Raw genomic sequence first — 14339 nt, 5'->3', positions numbered from 1 at the left:
TCATAATGAAACCCAATGCATCATACACACTGCTGCACCCTGGCATTTCTGAAGTTAGAAAGGACACTTTTGCACAGTATGATAGACTTACAGGTATAGAATTCTCAGTCTTTAGCCAGATGACAGGTGCATACTAGACGGGGCATCTTTCATCCTTTACTGAGCTAGCCATTTTAAAGGCACGTTAGAATTTATAAAAACAAGTTAATGAGGATTAGGCGTGCCCTCCCAATCATCTTCTCAAGCACTGACAGCCTCCACTCCACCGTTTTTTGCTGTAAGGCCATGAAGCAGATAAGCCAGTCCATGCAAGGATTTCTTGAAGGTATGCTTTTTAAAAAAAGTTGCTGTGCTGATTCAGTTTATGTTAAGGCTGCAGCAAAATCTGCTGAAACACAAGTAATAGTTAAAGTTATACAGAATATACAATTAGGTCCATAAATATTTGGACAGAGACAACTTTTTTCTAATTTTGGTTCTGTACATTACCACAATGAATTTTAAATGAAACAACTCAGATGCAGTTGAAGTGCAGACTTTCAGCTTTAATTCAGTGGGGTGAACAAAACGATTGCATAAAAATGTGAGGCAACTAAAGCATTTTTTTAACACAATCCCTTCATTTCAGGGGCTCAAAAGTATTTGGACAAATGAAATAACTGGAAATAAAATATTCATTTCTAATACTTGGTTGAAAACCCTTTGCTGGCAATGATAGCCTGAAGTCTTGAACTCATGGACATCACCAGATGCTGGGTTTCCTCCTTTTTAATGCTCTGCCAGGCCTTTACTGCAGCGGCTTTCAGTTGCTGTTTGTTTGTGGGCCTTTCTGTCTGAAGTTTAGTCTTCAACAAGTGAAATGCATGCTCAATTGGGTTAAGATCAGGTGACTGACTTGGCCATTGAAGAATTTTCCACTTCTTTGCTTTAATAAACTCCTAGGTTGCTTTGGCTGTATGTTTTGGGTCATTGTCCATCTGTATCATGAAACACCGCCCAATCAATTTGACTGCATTTAGCTGGATTTGAGCAGACAGTATGTCTCTGAACACCTCAGAATTCATTCAGCTGCTTCTGTCCTGTGTCACATCATCAATAAACACTAGTGTCCCAGTGCCACTGGCAGCCATGCACGCCCAAGCCATTACACTGCCTCCACCGTGTTTTGCAGATGATGTAGTATGCTATGGATAATGAGCTTTTCCATGCCTTCTCCATACTTTTTTCTTGCCATCATTCTGGTAGAGGTTGATCTTGGTTTCATCTGTCCAAAGAATGTTTTTCCAGAACTGTGCTGACTTTTTTAGATGTTCTTTAGCAAAGTCCAATCTAGCCTTTCAATTCTTGAGGCTTATGAGTGGCTTGCACCTTGCAGTGCACCCTCTGTATTTACTTTCATGCAGTCTTCTCTTTACGGTAGACTTGGATATCAATATGCTTACCCCCTGGAGAGTGTTGTTCACTTGGTTGGCTTTTGTGAAGGGGTTTCTCTTCACCATGGAAATGATTCTGCGATCATCCACCACTATTGTCTTCCATGGACGTCCAGGTCTTTTTGCGTTGCTGAGTTCACCAGTGCTTGCTTTCTTTCTCAGGATATACCAAACTAGATTTTGCCACTCGTAATATTGTAGCAATTTCTCTGATGGGTTTTTTCTGTTTTCGCAGCTTAAAGATGGCTTCTTTCACCTGCAAGGAGAGCTCCTTTGACCGTACAGTATGTTGTCTGTTCACAGCAAAATCTTCCACATGCAAGCACCACACCTCAAATCAACTCCAGGCCTTTTATCTGCTTAATTGATATTCACATAACGATGGGCTTGCCCACACCTGCCCATGAAATAGCCGTTGAGGGATTGTGTTAAAAAAATGCTTTAGTTGCCTCACATTTTTATGCAATCGTTTTGTTCCCCCCACTGAATTAAAGCTGAAAGTCTGCACTTCAACTGCATCTGAGTTGTTTCATTTAAAATTCATTGTGGTAATGTACAGAATCAAAATTAGCATAAAGTTGTCTCTGTCCAAATATTTATGGACCGAACTGTATAAACATTTTTTCAATACTTAATCTTTTTTTTCTTCGGATAATGTGCCATAGCATGGAGTCCTACTATAAGTATTAGTGTTCAGTGCCATGTCTAACCAAATATTGTGTATCTGCTCTTCCGACAGGCTGCAGAGGGTGTGGAGCAGCCTAGCTGGTATCCCCCAATGTCTGGAATACTGTGAGATGAAATGTGGCACTGCATCAACAATCTGGACTTCAATTCCAATAATTGTGATGTTCAGTAAACACTGCACTTGGTACGTTTTAATCACTCCGGTTAATGAAGTTTTGTGGGGTGCTCACTCTGTGTCCTGGAGGCCAGTACATAATAGACTTGCATTACTGAATATTGCCAGTTGTAGTGGCTGTATATTATAGCAATTTATTCACACCACTGTTTAAAAAAAAAAAAAAGGTAAAAGTGTTTCTGTTAGAGACATGCTAGAAAAATGTTAGCTAGGGAAAGATACTGACATGTAACAGTATTTCTGGTAGATTGTATCCAAAAAGCTGCAAGAGGCAAGCCTGTAATGAAAGGCTCAACAGTGACTTAAAGGATTTCTGCAAAATATTCTTGCACAGTCAATCGTCCCATAATAAACTGCAGGGCAATGGGCATGCTGTACCATGACACACATGTGTGCTAAGGTCCATGTGAATCCAAGGGCTTTAATCTGCAAGAAGAAGTGGAGCTCTTCACTTAAAGACAAGCAGATTCAGCAGCATACTGCAAACCCAAGCACTGACCAGATGCTGATCCCTTACATTGGTTTTCATGTTGTTTTTGTCACAGATTAGATTAGACAAGCACTTCCCTACCTGTGGGCCATGCAATCTCATACAAAATGTGCCCCCCCACCCACCCCAGTCACCACTCCCATAATCGCACTCCATTCACAGCTTCAATATCACAGGTGATTCATGGCTGATCTTAGACAAACTCCCAAAAGGTCGGCTATACTGAGGCTGGTATCTCTGGCACACCTATAAGTGTGAAAATGTATGTAGCAAAGCAATGCATCTGGTGTTCTTATTCATTAAAGCCACAGAACACAGTCATCAGAATGTAATACACTAAGTCACTATGACCTGTCTTGAATGCAAGCGTCCTCTTTCGCATAATGAGAATTTGTGCTAGAAAAAGCTATCTTGAAAACAGCATTGTGTGAAGTGAAGAAAGGTGGAGGAGGCTGGGTGATTGACCAAGGACGAAAAGCATTGAAGATCGCGCTTGATTCATCTAATGCTCTGAAGTACTGGTGATTGCACTAAAACTGAAAACACCAGTGCTGCTTTGACAATTGTAGTTAATCCACCCAGGAGGACCACCCCACTCCACTTAGATGAACTCACTACATTCACAGAGGGGACCCACCCCTGTTGGTTACAGAACACACTGGCATGTGAAAAACAGGGCCGTGACAGCAAAGATCTCACAAAGAGGGAAAACAAGGTAAAAAAGTCATTAGTATGAAGTATTTCTATTTTTTTTTTTTTTTTTTTAACTCTGTAGAGATTTCGTACTACAAACTGGCTGACCATCAAAACTCTGGAAGCACCATGTTTGTTACATACAAAATGCAACTTTATTTACCTTCATGCCTCCATTCAGATAATTATACAAATGCATACATTGATAGGTTTAAACTCTATTTCAATTCACAGCTCAATTCATATGAAAGTTGAGTACAGAAAAAAAAGCAATGCACTGACAGAGAATGTTTAGACACCATTGGAAAAAAAAGTTAACACTTGTTCATTTTAATCTCTTAGAAGAGATCAGGAATTATCATCCTCTGACAGAATTTCATTACCAAGGACTCCCTTTACATCATTGTAGGGTAATATCACCATTTTACAGTAAGATGAAAAGCTCTGAGTATATTTACAATACATACACTATACATAAATACAAGAACACCACTTACATAATATCAGTAAACTTGTAACATAAGAATTATCTAAACTACATAGTGTACAATGCAAAGAAAATCTTCATTAGAATTGGTATGAAACAGAAGGATACATTTTTGTTTAATAAACACATTATTAAAACCATGAATCATCCATAGAAATCTAAGTAGGTTGAGGATTCTAGTCTTTGGACAACATTTAAGGCTGCCTGTTGTCTGTTGTTTTATTCCCTGTTGATATGTTTAGTTGCACAGTTTTAAAAGAAATATAATTGTGCACATTTTGAGGCTTTTTGAAATAAAGATTGAATGATATGGAAATGTGTTGAATGTTATCTTTTTTATTTCCTTTTGCAATCTCTATTGCATACATTTAAATTTATGTTAAGATCGCAGTGGTTACCAGTACAGCTGCTTAATAAAAAGGCATCGCGCTCACACAGGTTTAATTTTTTTTGTTTTCATTTTCCAAAGGCTAAAGAAATCGCACTTGCTTTACCATGTGCACTTCAAATACTTTTTTAGGAAAGACTCGGCTTTTAGCCCGTAGTGAACTGGTCTGAAAGCACTGTGCACCAGTTCATCTTAATTTTGCAAAAAAAAACACACAAAAAAACCTCTCTCCATTATTTTGCTTTCTTTCCGATAATGTCTTCACAGGTGTCTACAGTTTGCAAGTGCCTGTGTCACAATCAAACTAATGCTTTATACACAAAACAGGTTTGTTAAAAATTAATTTAAAGCACGTCTGCTCTTAAATGAGCTGTTGAGGTGGCTTAAGTTTCAGTTAGGGATCGGGAGAAATAAAAGTGCAAATCTATTTTAATTTAAACCTGCTGCCTTCTGCGAAGTGGGTACACTCAAAGTGCGTGAAGGACAACCTGCTGGTAAAGAAAACCAAAAAAAAAAATATATATATATATATATCCCCTAATAAAAAAAACCAAAATAAAAATCAATAATCACCCTAATAAAAAGCAAATGCTTTAGGCTCTTTGGATCATTCATGATTTTTATTAATCAAATATTACTTTGATCATCACTCCTTTAAAAGTACACATATAATCTCATATAAAACTTTTTTTTATAACACTGTTTTATTGTGGGACTTGTTAAGGCTGATAATTATTAAAGACTTCTATTAATGACTGAAAGGTTCTGTATTAAAATCATTAATCATTTAAATTGAAAACAAGGTAGTTTATTTCCTGTGTTTAAAATTAGAAATGTTTCCAATTTACTTTCAAACTATTTACAGCCTATGTAAAACTATGAGTTTCAAAATACTTCTCACTATCACATATATTACATTATATTTAAAGAGCTGATGTACAGTAAAATATTCACTTATAAAGATGAAGTGCCCCTTACTAAATTGTCATCAGAAAAAAAAAAAAGACAACACAAGAAATTAAACATTGATGACGCCCAGCATTTTAGCCTTTATGGTTGGACAGGTTGTGAGGATTCCTGGAATTCACTATGCCGCAAAAGTAAAAACTCTTCAAGTAAGTGTATTTACACCTACCAGAATTTTACTTGCTTACACTGACATGAAATTGCCGTCGGCAGAATTGCTGTGCTTATGCAAATTTTCCATTTTGTTACTAGAAAGAAAGCAACACAATTAAAATACTGACTTCCATGTGCTTCTGTAATTCTCTGCCTCTTAACTAATACTGAAGTACAAAAATATATACCACGGAGAAGTGCCCTTCTTTCTTTCTAATGCAAGTACACTAGGTGCACAAGTTTAATTCTCAATGTTTTTTCAAAAGGCTGAGCAGCTATTAGATGCACACAGCCTTTGTGCTTTTTTCATTTCTCAGCCACGCTAAGCGATTCTGGCCAGGCGGATGCCAATAATTCACATTTTGCACACTATGTCTAGAGTGAATAATAGAATACAGCAAACACAAACATGACCTGGGACATAATCATCAGCAGAGGGCATTTTTGTTAAGGTTTGTTGCACTTTTCCTATGGTGTAATCTGCTCAATAGTGACCTTGCACAGAAAGTTACAAAGATAGCCATGCACAGGTTTATCAATGAGCTGCAGCCTTAACTAAGAGGCATGCAACTCAAAACATTTGATATAAAGAAGCTATAAATTCAAATTGTTTAGCTTGCTTTGGGGACGACTGCAGCTAGTTGATGCACTTTCCACCCAAAACAGTTAAATGAAAGCAAGCATTTGTTGTATTGTGATAATGGGTATTTGCTTATTGTTCTGACAGGACAAGAGAAAAGGATATTTCCAACTCTGGCTCCATTCTGCCCTCTCTTTTTTGCTATGACCATGTATTCCTCACAAAAGAGTTAAATGAACTTCCTAAAGGTGGATTTTGAATCGTCCTCCTTTATGAAGGAAACATTATTCTGGATCTATGCGGGTAGTGAGAAGAACAGAATAAGATGTCACGGTCTGTGTATCACTTAACAGGTGGTCAAATAGTGCATGTAGAGAAGGTTTAATGCTAGTTCTGTGGCTCAACATATTATTAATGCAGAGACACACTGATTACTGAAAAAGGCTAACTTTCCAGGGGTATAATTAAGCTGTCACTTACGTATCAGTCTGTTTTCACTTTCTCCTGCAGATTTATGTAGATTAAGGAAGATGACTTCCCTCAATCTGTATTGCTAAAAAATCCTTCACCACAATTCTTTCTAACAAAGTGCTTATCACCTCATGTTTTCACAAACTTTTTTTAAAGCAGAAACCACTCTTTGTAACGGCCAGATTTGTCTACAGCATACAGCAATAGCTTAGCATTGCAAATGACATGCACAGGTAGAGGGTGCGATCCCTTTCTGTTTCACAACAATGAAACCCAAAACAAAAACCAAATTTTGTCAAAGAGGTTATGAAAAACATAAGCCATCCTGGTATGGCCAATGCAGAGCTGTATCTTATATGCAATTTTGTTTATAATTACTCAGGAACTGGGTGCCAGATTTTTGATAATTATGTCCCTTCAGGTGATTTACACAATAGGAAATTCATATTTCTTTTTGCCCAGCATAAACTGAACTATGGGATGTTTATAACAAACTTGGCCTTAACAGAATAACAATGTCCAGCTCCCCAGGATGTACTGGCTTCAGTTGTAACACATATGAAAATTTAGGCACTGGAACAGCAACCGTAACAAGCTCACAGTGTGGCACTACTCACATGGAAGTGTCCATGAGGCTGCGTCTATACCCTGTAGTCAAAGATGATGGAATGCTAATACGTGCTGGGGAGGAACTTTAATCTAGATATCGTACCCCTTCCGCCTGCAAGTCATTCTAAAGGTTTTTTTAGTTTAATTATATTAAATATTGTTCTCTTAGATAGGCTTAAAAGATGGAGATAAAACTACATAAATATAAAAATCAGCTATCCCCCAAGGGGTGTGTAGGACTCTTTCTACTTTCATGCTGTATACAAATCAAAGTCATCAAAGTTGGCCAGGAATCCTTATAAAGCTTCAAGCATTATGTTGCATCTAGGTCTGCACACGTTAGGAACTACTCTGGATGGGATGCAGAACACAATCATGAACATACCCAGACCAGGAACAACCTAGAGTCAGCTGTGCACCAAGCACACACATTTCTGTGACATGATAATTTAGGGAAAATGTGTTAAATCTCTAGGTATGGGGATGTCACCCAGAGAGATGTGACACAGCAGTGTTCAACTTCTGCTCTTTTGTTGACCCACTGACTTTAATAACCCTGTTAAATATCACTCTACATCGTCACAATATTTGTGTCTGCTCTCATCTCTGCTTTATGTTAAGTGTCCACTAATTCCTGTTGAAATTTGTTCCTTTAGAATTCAAAATATCATAGTTTGACTTTCTTTAATGATCTTATATTTTATACAAATTAAAAAAACGTAACATACAACTTTTAAATCAGTGTGCAAAATTAAAAGCAGATGAAAGTGAATTAAATGCATCAAATTAGGCTGCAGAAAAGAAAAGTAATTTACAGAAATAAATCCCACAAGGAGGTTTGTTCTGTCCATAGCTGGCATGTTATTCCTCTTACCAAATCCGCTAACCATTTTACAAAGTATTGCTTTCCTATTGTGATACTGAAATAGAAAATTACAATCCCCTTGATTACAAAGTTCAAACTGATAGTTTTCTTTAAACTTCCAAGAGTTTAAGAGAACTATCCCATAACTAGATTTAAATGTCGCATTCTTACAAATTGTGCTATAAAAATGACAAGTGTTATTTTTGAAATGAATATTTTTATTGCTATCTTTAAAATAGGGTGTTGGCGGCTTTCTGTTTAAAAATTCTTTATATGTAGAAATAAAAAAAATAAAAATGATAAAGCCCTATATGCAGTTAAAAGATTCTTTGATCTTATTAAAATGAGATTGCATTTTACTGATTGCTTATCACAGCCAAGAATGCATCTAGTGCACTTTTTATAAGTCAGAAACATTAAAGAAAAAAAAAAAGAGTCACGCATACAAAATGTTGCTTTGTGAGTTTAACGTAAACACTGCTACTGTGCAAGTGTCTCCCACTCCCTCCTCCATGTTAACACACACACAGATTTGTTGGGGTTGTCTATTTTAAAAGGTTTATGTGCTTTTCAGACCTATTGAAGCAAAACAGCTATTGTATCTCTGTGGAAGGTTGAAAAAGCTCTGCCAATACATAAAATAGCCCTAAATACTCTCCAGGTTCAAGGCAGCCTTAGTACTTAACCCCACCCTCTGTGAACAGAAAGGATTCCCACACAACAAATACTGCACTTCAGTAAACACACCATTTACTTTGTAAAGGAACCAAAAGGCATAAGCAGACAGGGTCCTAATTCCTTTGCCTTTCCAGCTCTGGTCCTCAGCTCTACAAGATCCCGGGTGAGCAATTCATTTGTCTTTGTCACAATGCCACTTCCATTATTGCAAAATTCCAAAAACAAACACCACAAGGGAGCTTCTTTGAAGAGCAAACCAGAAATTGTGGTACTGAAAGCATTTAAAATACTGTTTGATAAATTAATTTGCTGTCTCCAAACATATAAATCAGGACCCAGGGCACTGGTAGTCTCTATAGTTCATGGCCTGCCCCATCTGTAGATATCTTGGTTCTTTCACATTGCTGTTGCACCAATGCAACCTTAGAAATCATTAAAAAAAATCAGAAATTATGATTATAATTTTTGTCTATTACAAGACAGAATGTGCAGAAATAAAAATGAAATTAGATTATGCTTAATAGCAAATGGACAATGAGGCCCTGGGCCAGAAAGCATTGTTTCATTACATTTTCTTTTTTCTTTTTTTGCTGTCTTCTCTCTTCATTTGATGTGTCCTTCCTGCTTGTAGACATGTAGTTGTGCATGTAATATTTGTCATCTTTAACATTCTGGGGTGGGATGATATGGGGTTGTTTCAGCCCAGCTGAACTCTGATTATAAGAGATCCCGCTCTTACAGTGTTTATAGAAGCCACAAATAGCTCACACTAACATATGTCGGCGGCGATGAAGGGCCAGGTGGTCTGAACGGGAAAAGCTCCGATCACAGTCTGCACATTTGAAGGGTTTCACTCCTGTGTGCTTGCGGTAATGTCTTGTCAACTCATCTGAACGTGCAAATTTCCATGTGCAGCCCTCCCAGGTGCACTTGTATGGCTTTTCACCTAAATTAAAAAAAAAAAAAAAAATGTGACTTTTAACTGAAATAATGACTGGTCACCATTTCAAAAATACCTGTTTGTAATTAATGAAAGGAATTTGTGATGGAACTCTTAAATTGCACTGAAAACTGATGAAAGGTTCATTAAAAAAATTATAAAGGTACTTCATGTAAAATAGATTTCTATTAGCATAAACTGCCTCACTCAACAATCAACAATAAATTACTGCATAAAACAATGAATTACAATCAACAATAAATTACTGCATAAAACAATGTACAGAAGGCTACTACTTTGATTACTACTCTGATTTTTATGACAGTTTAAAGATTTTACCATTGGTTAACCTCCAATGATATATAACTTTATCGCTTTTAACTTTCATGTTTGGTCTGCTTTGTGTTGGCTTATCTTTTATTGTGTTTATTCAGATATAGGCACAAAGCATAACAAACCATGTTAGTAGTGTTATCCATCTCCCCCTTCCCAATGATAAGATAAGGAGTAACCATTACACCAGTAAACTGACACACAATCAGTGTATTTACATGTGCTTTAAGAACCCAGTTATTCATAGATACCTGGTTTCTAAAAGTTCTTGTAAACCCTTATTCTGGTTAGAGAAACCTGGCTAACAGAGGTAGATTTCTCAGTGAGTAACACAGTCCTTAACCAGGTTACAGTTAAGGATTTTTAAATCTTTGCCTGCCTGTTACACTCTGTTCACCTGCGCATGTGTTAGCTTCCCACATGCGGTCAACAGCCACAATCAGAAATGTCCAGAAGATAAATTTATTGAAGAAAATGCTTGGTGGATTACATTGCTCCTGACTGAAATAATCTGAGTATTTCAGAAATATCTAAATTTTTGTTGATGAGCTGAACTTACAGTGCTAAGTTTAGCAACACAATCTAAGTAGCAGTGCTGGGGGTAACATGTTAAAAGTAACATGTGTTACATAGTCCAATTACTTTTTAAATTAATGAGCAACCTAATGCAATACATATTTTATTGAAGTAAAAATACCTGCATTATTGTTATCTCAGCAGCGCTGGGTATAAGACAAGAAGCACACAATCACGGGTCCTTTGTACAGCTCAGTTGCGCAACCAAATAAAAAAAGTGTGTGCTAAATGCAATCCAGTAACAGAAACCTACAGTATTGCTAAACTGTCAGTTTAGTTTTAAACTATTTGCAATAGATATGTTGAAACAGTGTGATATGGTGACACAGCAGCCAGTGTTCATACCAAGAATTATCAGTAGCTTAGGTTCAGGAAGCAAAAAAGGGAATGGATGTTATTTACTTTACAGCAAACAAAGGACATATTTTAAAATATAAGAAAAATATCATGAGCTTCACACTACTTCTCAGATTTGTGGCAGTGGCTGCTGCTGATGTTTAAGTCTTTTTCTGCAGTTTAATGACATTGCAGCATTTTGCCAAAGGACAGCTCCAGAAGCGTAGTTGTATATGTAAACAGAAGTTTTTAAGAAACCAGACTTCTGTCTTACCCAGGTTACTCACCTGGTTTTGTGCATTCATGTAAACACACTCATTGAAGAATCTGATAATTGATACCATATTTTTAAACTTAAGAATTTACATGTTTTTGTATTGTTATATTATCTCCAATTGACCAGTATCCTGCATTGTACTAAGTGTTGCCAGGATAGGCACCTATCTGCTGCAGTCCTGAATTGATCTGAGAAAGGTGCATTATATTAGATGTTTATTTTCATAATCATTTTCTATGCAAATTGTTTACAAAGAATAGTGGGGCCTGTCAAAAATATTGTAACAGGTATTCACCTCTCCTGTATGGGCCTACTATATTGTAGATATTGTACAGACACTGAAATCAACATGACAGCATAATATATCAAAGAATAAAGCATTCTAGAGATACTAAAGACTTAATGGCCCAAGGAGCAGGGTTTAATTATAAAACAGAAAAGAAAGAAAATGTCAGGCACACATACACACACAAATAAAAACAAGTTTGTGGCTTATGAGACCCTTTATGCAAATGGCGCCTTATTAAAATCTTAGACATCTTTGGAACACAGTGAGGTAGCATTGAATAGATTTACCCTCTTCTTTATCTGAGGTTTCTTCTGTGTGTTGCCTGCTACTCTCATGTACTGCTCTCCCAGGCACTGTTATGTCAATGTTAAAGAATTTTATACCTTCCTTATTAGCTATATTGTCTGTGTACATGAAAATGTGACCATTTGCAGTAACTACAAGCATCTACATTATTAGAGCTGAAGAAAATAACAGATACAATAGCCATATTCAGTTTAAGGAATATCACAAGGTTTTTTAGACCTCCCCCAAGAAACTGAAAACACAACGAAATCTGGATTTAGGAACAACAAATAAAGAACTATAGTAAAAATATGTGGTAGTCTGGGCATATTTGCTTCCTTATACTACACTAACATATCAGAAAATTAGGGCCAAGGTGGTTTGCATATTGACTCAAAGACATTTCCTCATTGCAGGATGTGTTCCTTCTTGATCAGATTTTTCTGTTTGTATTGCTGTTAGAAGCATTTTACTTTTGGGCTCCAGCTTTCTTGATTTGCATATTTCCTATATAGACTCCTGCACCACCTAAAAACAAGAAAGTACTTGGGGCTAGTTAGCTTAGCAGTGTTCATTGGCACACTGCATGCTTGGTTTCTCATGCAAAGTTTTGCTGTCCTGGCTTCAACTATTTCTAACCACCTTCTAAAGAACACACACGCACTCATTCAGTTTTATTAAGCACATTAGGCACAGGTTATTGAAAGTTGTTCTTTTTAAGGTTATATTCCTTTAAGAGTTTAGTAAAGGTGATATGACACTACAGGTAATAAAAAGGAAGAGGCACATTCATAATGTGATTGATAATAATCAAGAGGCATATTAAATAAGAAAAAAAAATATATTTAAACATGGGCAATGTCAATGTCAACAATGTCAACTTTATTTATATGGCACATTTAAAACAACATCGGAATTCTGTGGCCAAAGTGCTTTACAATAATAGAACTAAAGAAAAACATACAATTAACATGAATAACATAAATAGAAATAAAATAAATGCCATTACATCAATGCCCGATACATCAATTATAGGCTACATAAAAGACATTTAAAAAGAAACATTTAATGAATCACAAAAAGAATGAATTAGTGAATCACAAACTATCACTTTTTAAATATTACAAGTATATAGATATTAATTTGTTAGCAAATCAGGCACATACAAAAAGGTGTGTGGGAGGCATGAATGAGCAGAATTTCATTATTGAACTCAGGATTGTATGTGAAAATCAAACTAATGTATTATTAGAGAGGTGATCGTTCCTCTGCGGTGGGTTGGCACCCTGCCCGGGATTGGTTCCTGCCTTGTGCCCTGTGTTGGCTGGGATTGGCTCCAGCAGACCCCCATGGCCCTGTGTTCGGATTCAGCGGGTTGGAAAATGGATGGATGGATGGGTGATCGTTCCTGCTTGACAGATGGTGTGCTGATGAACAGGCTTTAAAACATGCAAGATGCATGTTTTCTTACCATTCTTACCACCATTCTTACCACTGACTCAATGTGTAGTCTTCAGCAATCTTCTAAACTACCTCCAAACTTAAGAAATACAGCAGATGTAAACCATTCTACTATGTATGTGTATGGTGACTTGGGATGGTGGTTACTGTATATAGAAGCTATACAATAGTTAGGCTGATTTTTATTTTTAATCTGTTCCTAAATTATGTCAGGATGCACCTGTAAGATACTCTATTTTCTGTAACAAGAGCAAAAATTTTATTAGTGATATCTAATTAGAAAATGCCAGCCTTTATGGCTACGGGATTATGCTCAAGTACTTGATTTTGAATACACCAACTAATTAGGTATAACTTAGTGAATCTGCCAAATGTGCAGTGACTACAAATGAGCAGACTTCAATGAAGTACTGTACATACTGCAGTCACTCCATTTAAAACATTAAACACCTACTATACTTCTTAAATGTAGAAATGTCAAATTTATTCAATCCATGCAAACAGAAAATCTGAAATGGTTGGTTCAGGTATTTTTCCTCCAATATATAATAAATGTAAGTTAGTTTCACCTACTGGTAGTTAATTTGTTGATCACTTCTTTCAATGTACAGTACAATATAAAATTTTAAGAAATGTGAACTTCTCACACACATACAATTTTAGCAAACATTCACTAGCACATATGACAATTGCCTGAATTTGTTGAACTTGCAGTTTTCATTTACATGTTGAAATCTGATTTAACACCACACCATTACTTTTATTTAGACATTCTTTTTCTTAACACTAGCCACATTGGCACTTTTTCTTAATTGAACTAATCAGAATTAAAAGTTGAAGAAGTCGTATAAATCAATTGTCACGCACGTGTGATTAGGAGGCAGCTAAAAGGACCAACTGAAGGCAATTCCATGCCAGCCCGGTGGGGGGCACTCTAATCCTTTCTCTGTTAACTCTGCAGATCAAAAATGGGAAATTCTGCCGGATTCCGCTTCTGGCCCTAAAGACGTAATTTCTGGCCCTGGCCCTGAAGATGCCACTTCTGGTTCTGGCCCTGAAGTCATCACTTCCTGGTAGACACCTTAAAACCCACACCATTGTTTCCAGTCAGTCATATGTTGGACTTAAACCTGTGCTTATCTCTGCAACTTAATTTACCTTTTGCAG

At 36.6% G+C, this 14339-nt stretch overlaps 1 protein-coding gene across 1 annotated transcript in view; it reads right to left on the bottom strand.

The window, feature by feature from the left end:
- Positions 1-3610: 3610 nt before the first annotated feature.
- klf12b (Kruppel-like factor 12b) overlaps positions 3611-14339 on the bottom strand; it is a 312355-nt gene continuing 301626 nt past the window's right edge. The window contains exon 6 of the mRNA XM_028799610.2: positions 3611-9621. Within this exon, the coding sequence (XP_028655443.1) occupies positions 9440-9621 (182 nt within the window). The 3' untranslated portion in view covers positions 3611-9439. The remainder of the gene's footprint in view (positions 9622-14339) is intronic.

The sequence above is a fragment of the Erpetoichthys calabaricus genome, chromosome 4 (assembly GCF_900747795.2).
Source record: "Erpetoichthys calabaricus chromosome 4, fErpCal1.3, whole genome shotgun sequence".
Classification (NCBI taxonomy): Eukaryota; Metazoa; Chordata; class Cladistia; order Polypteriformes; family Polypteridae; genus Erpetoichthys; species Erpetoichthys calabaricus.
Note: the sequence above shows the minus strand (reverse complement) of the source record. Positions and strands in the feature narration are given on the sequence as shown.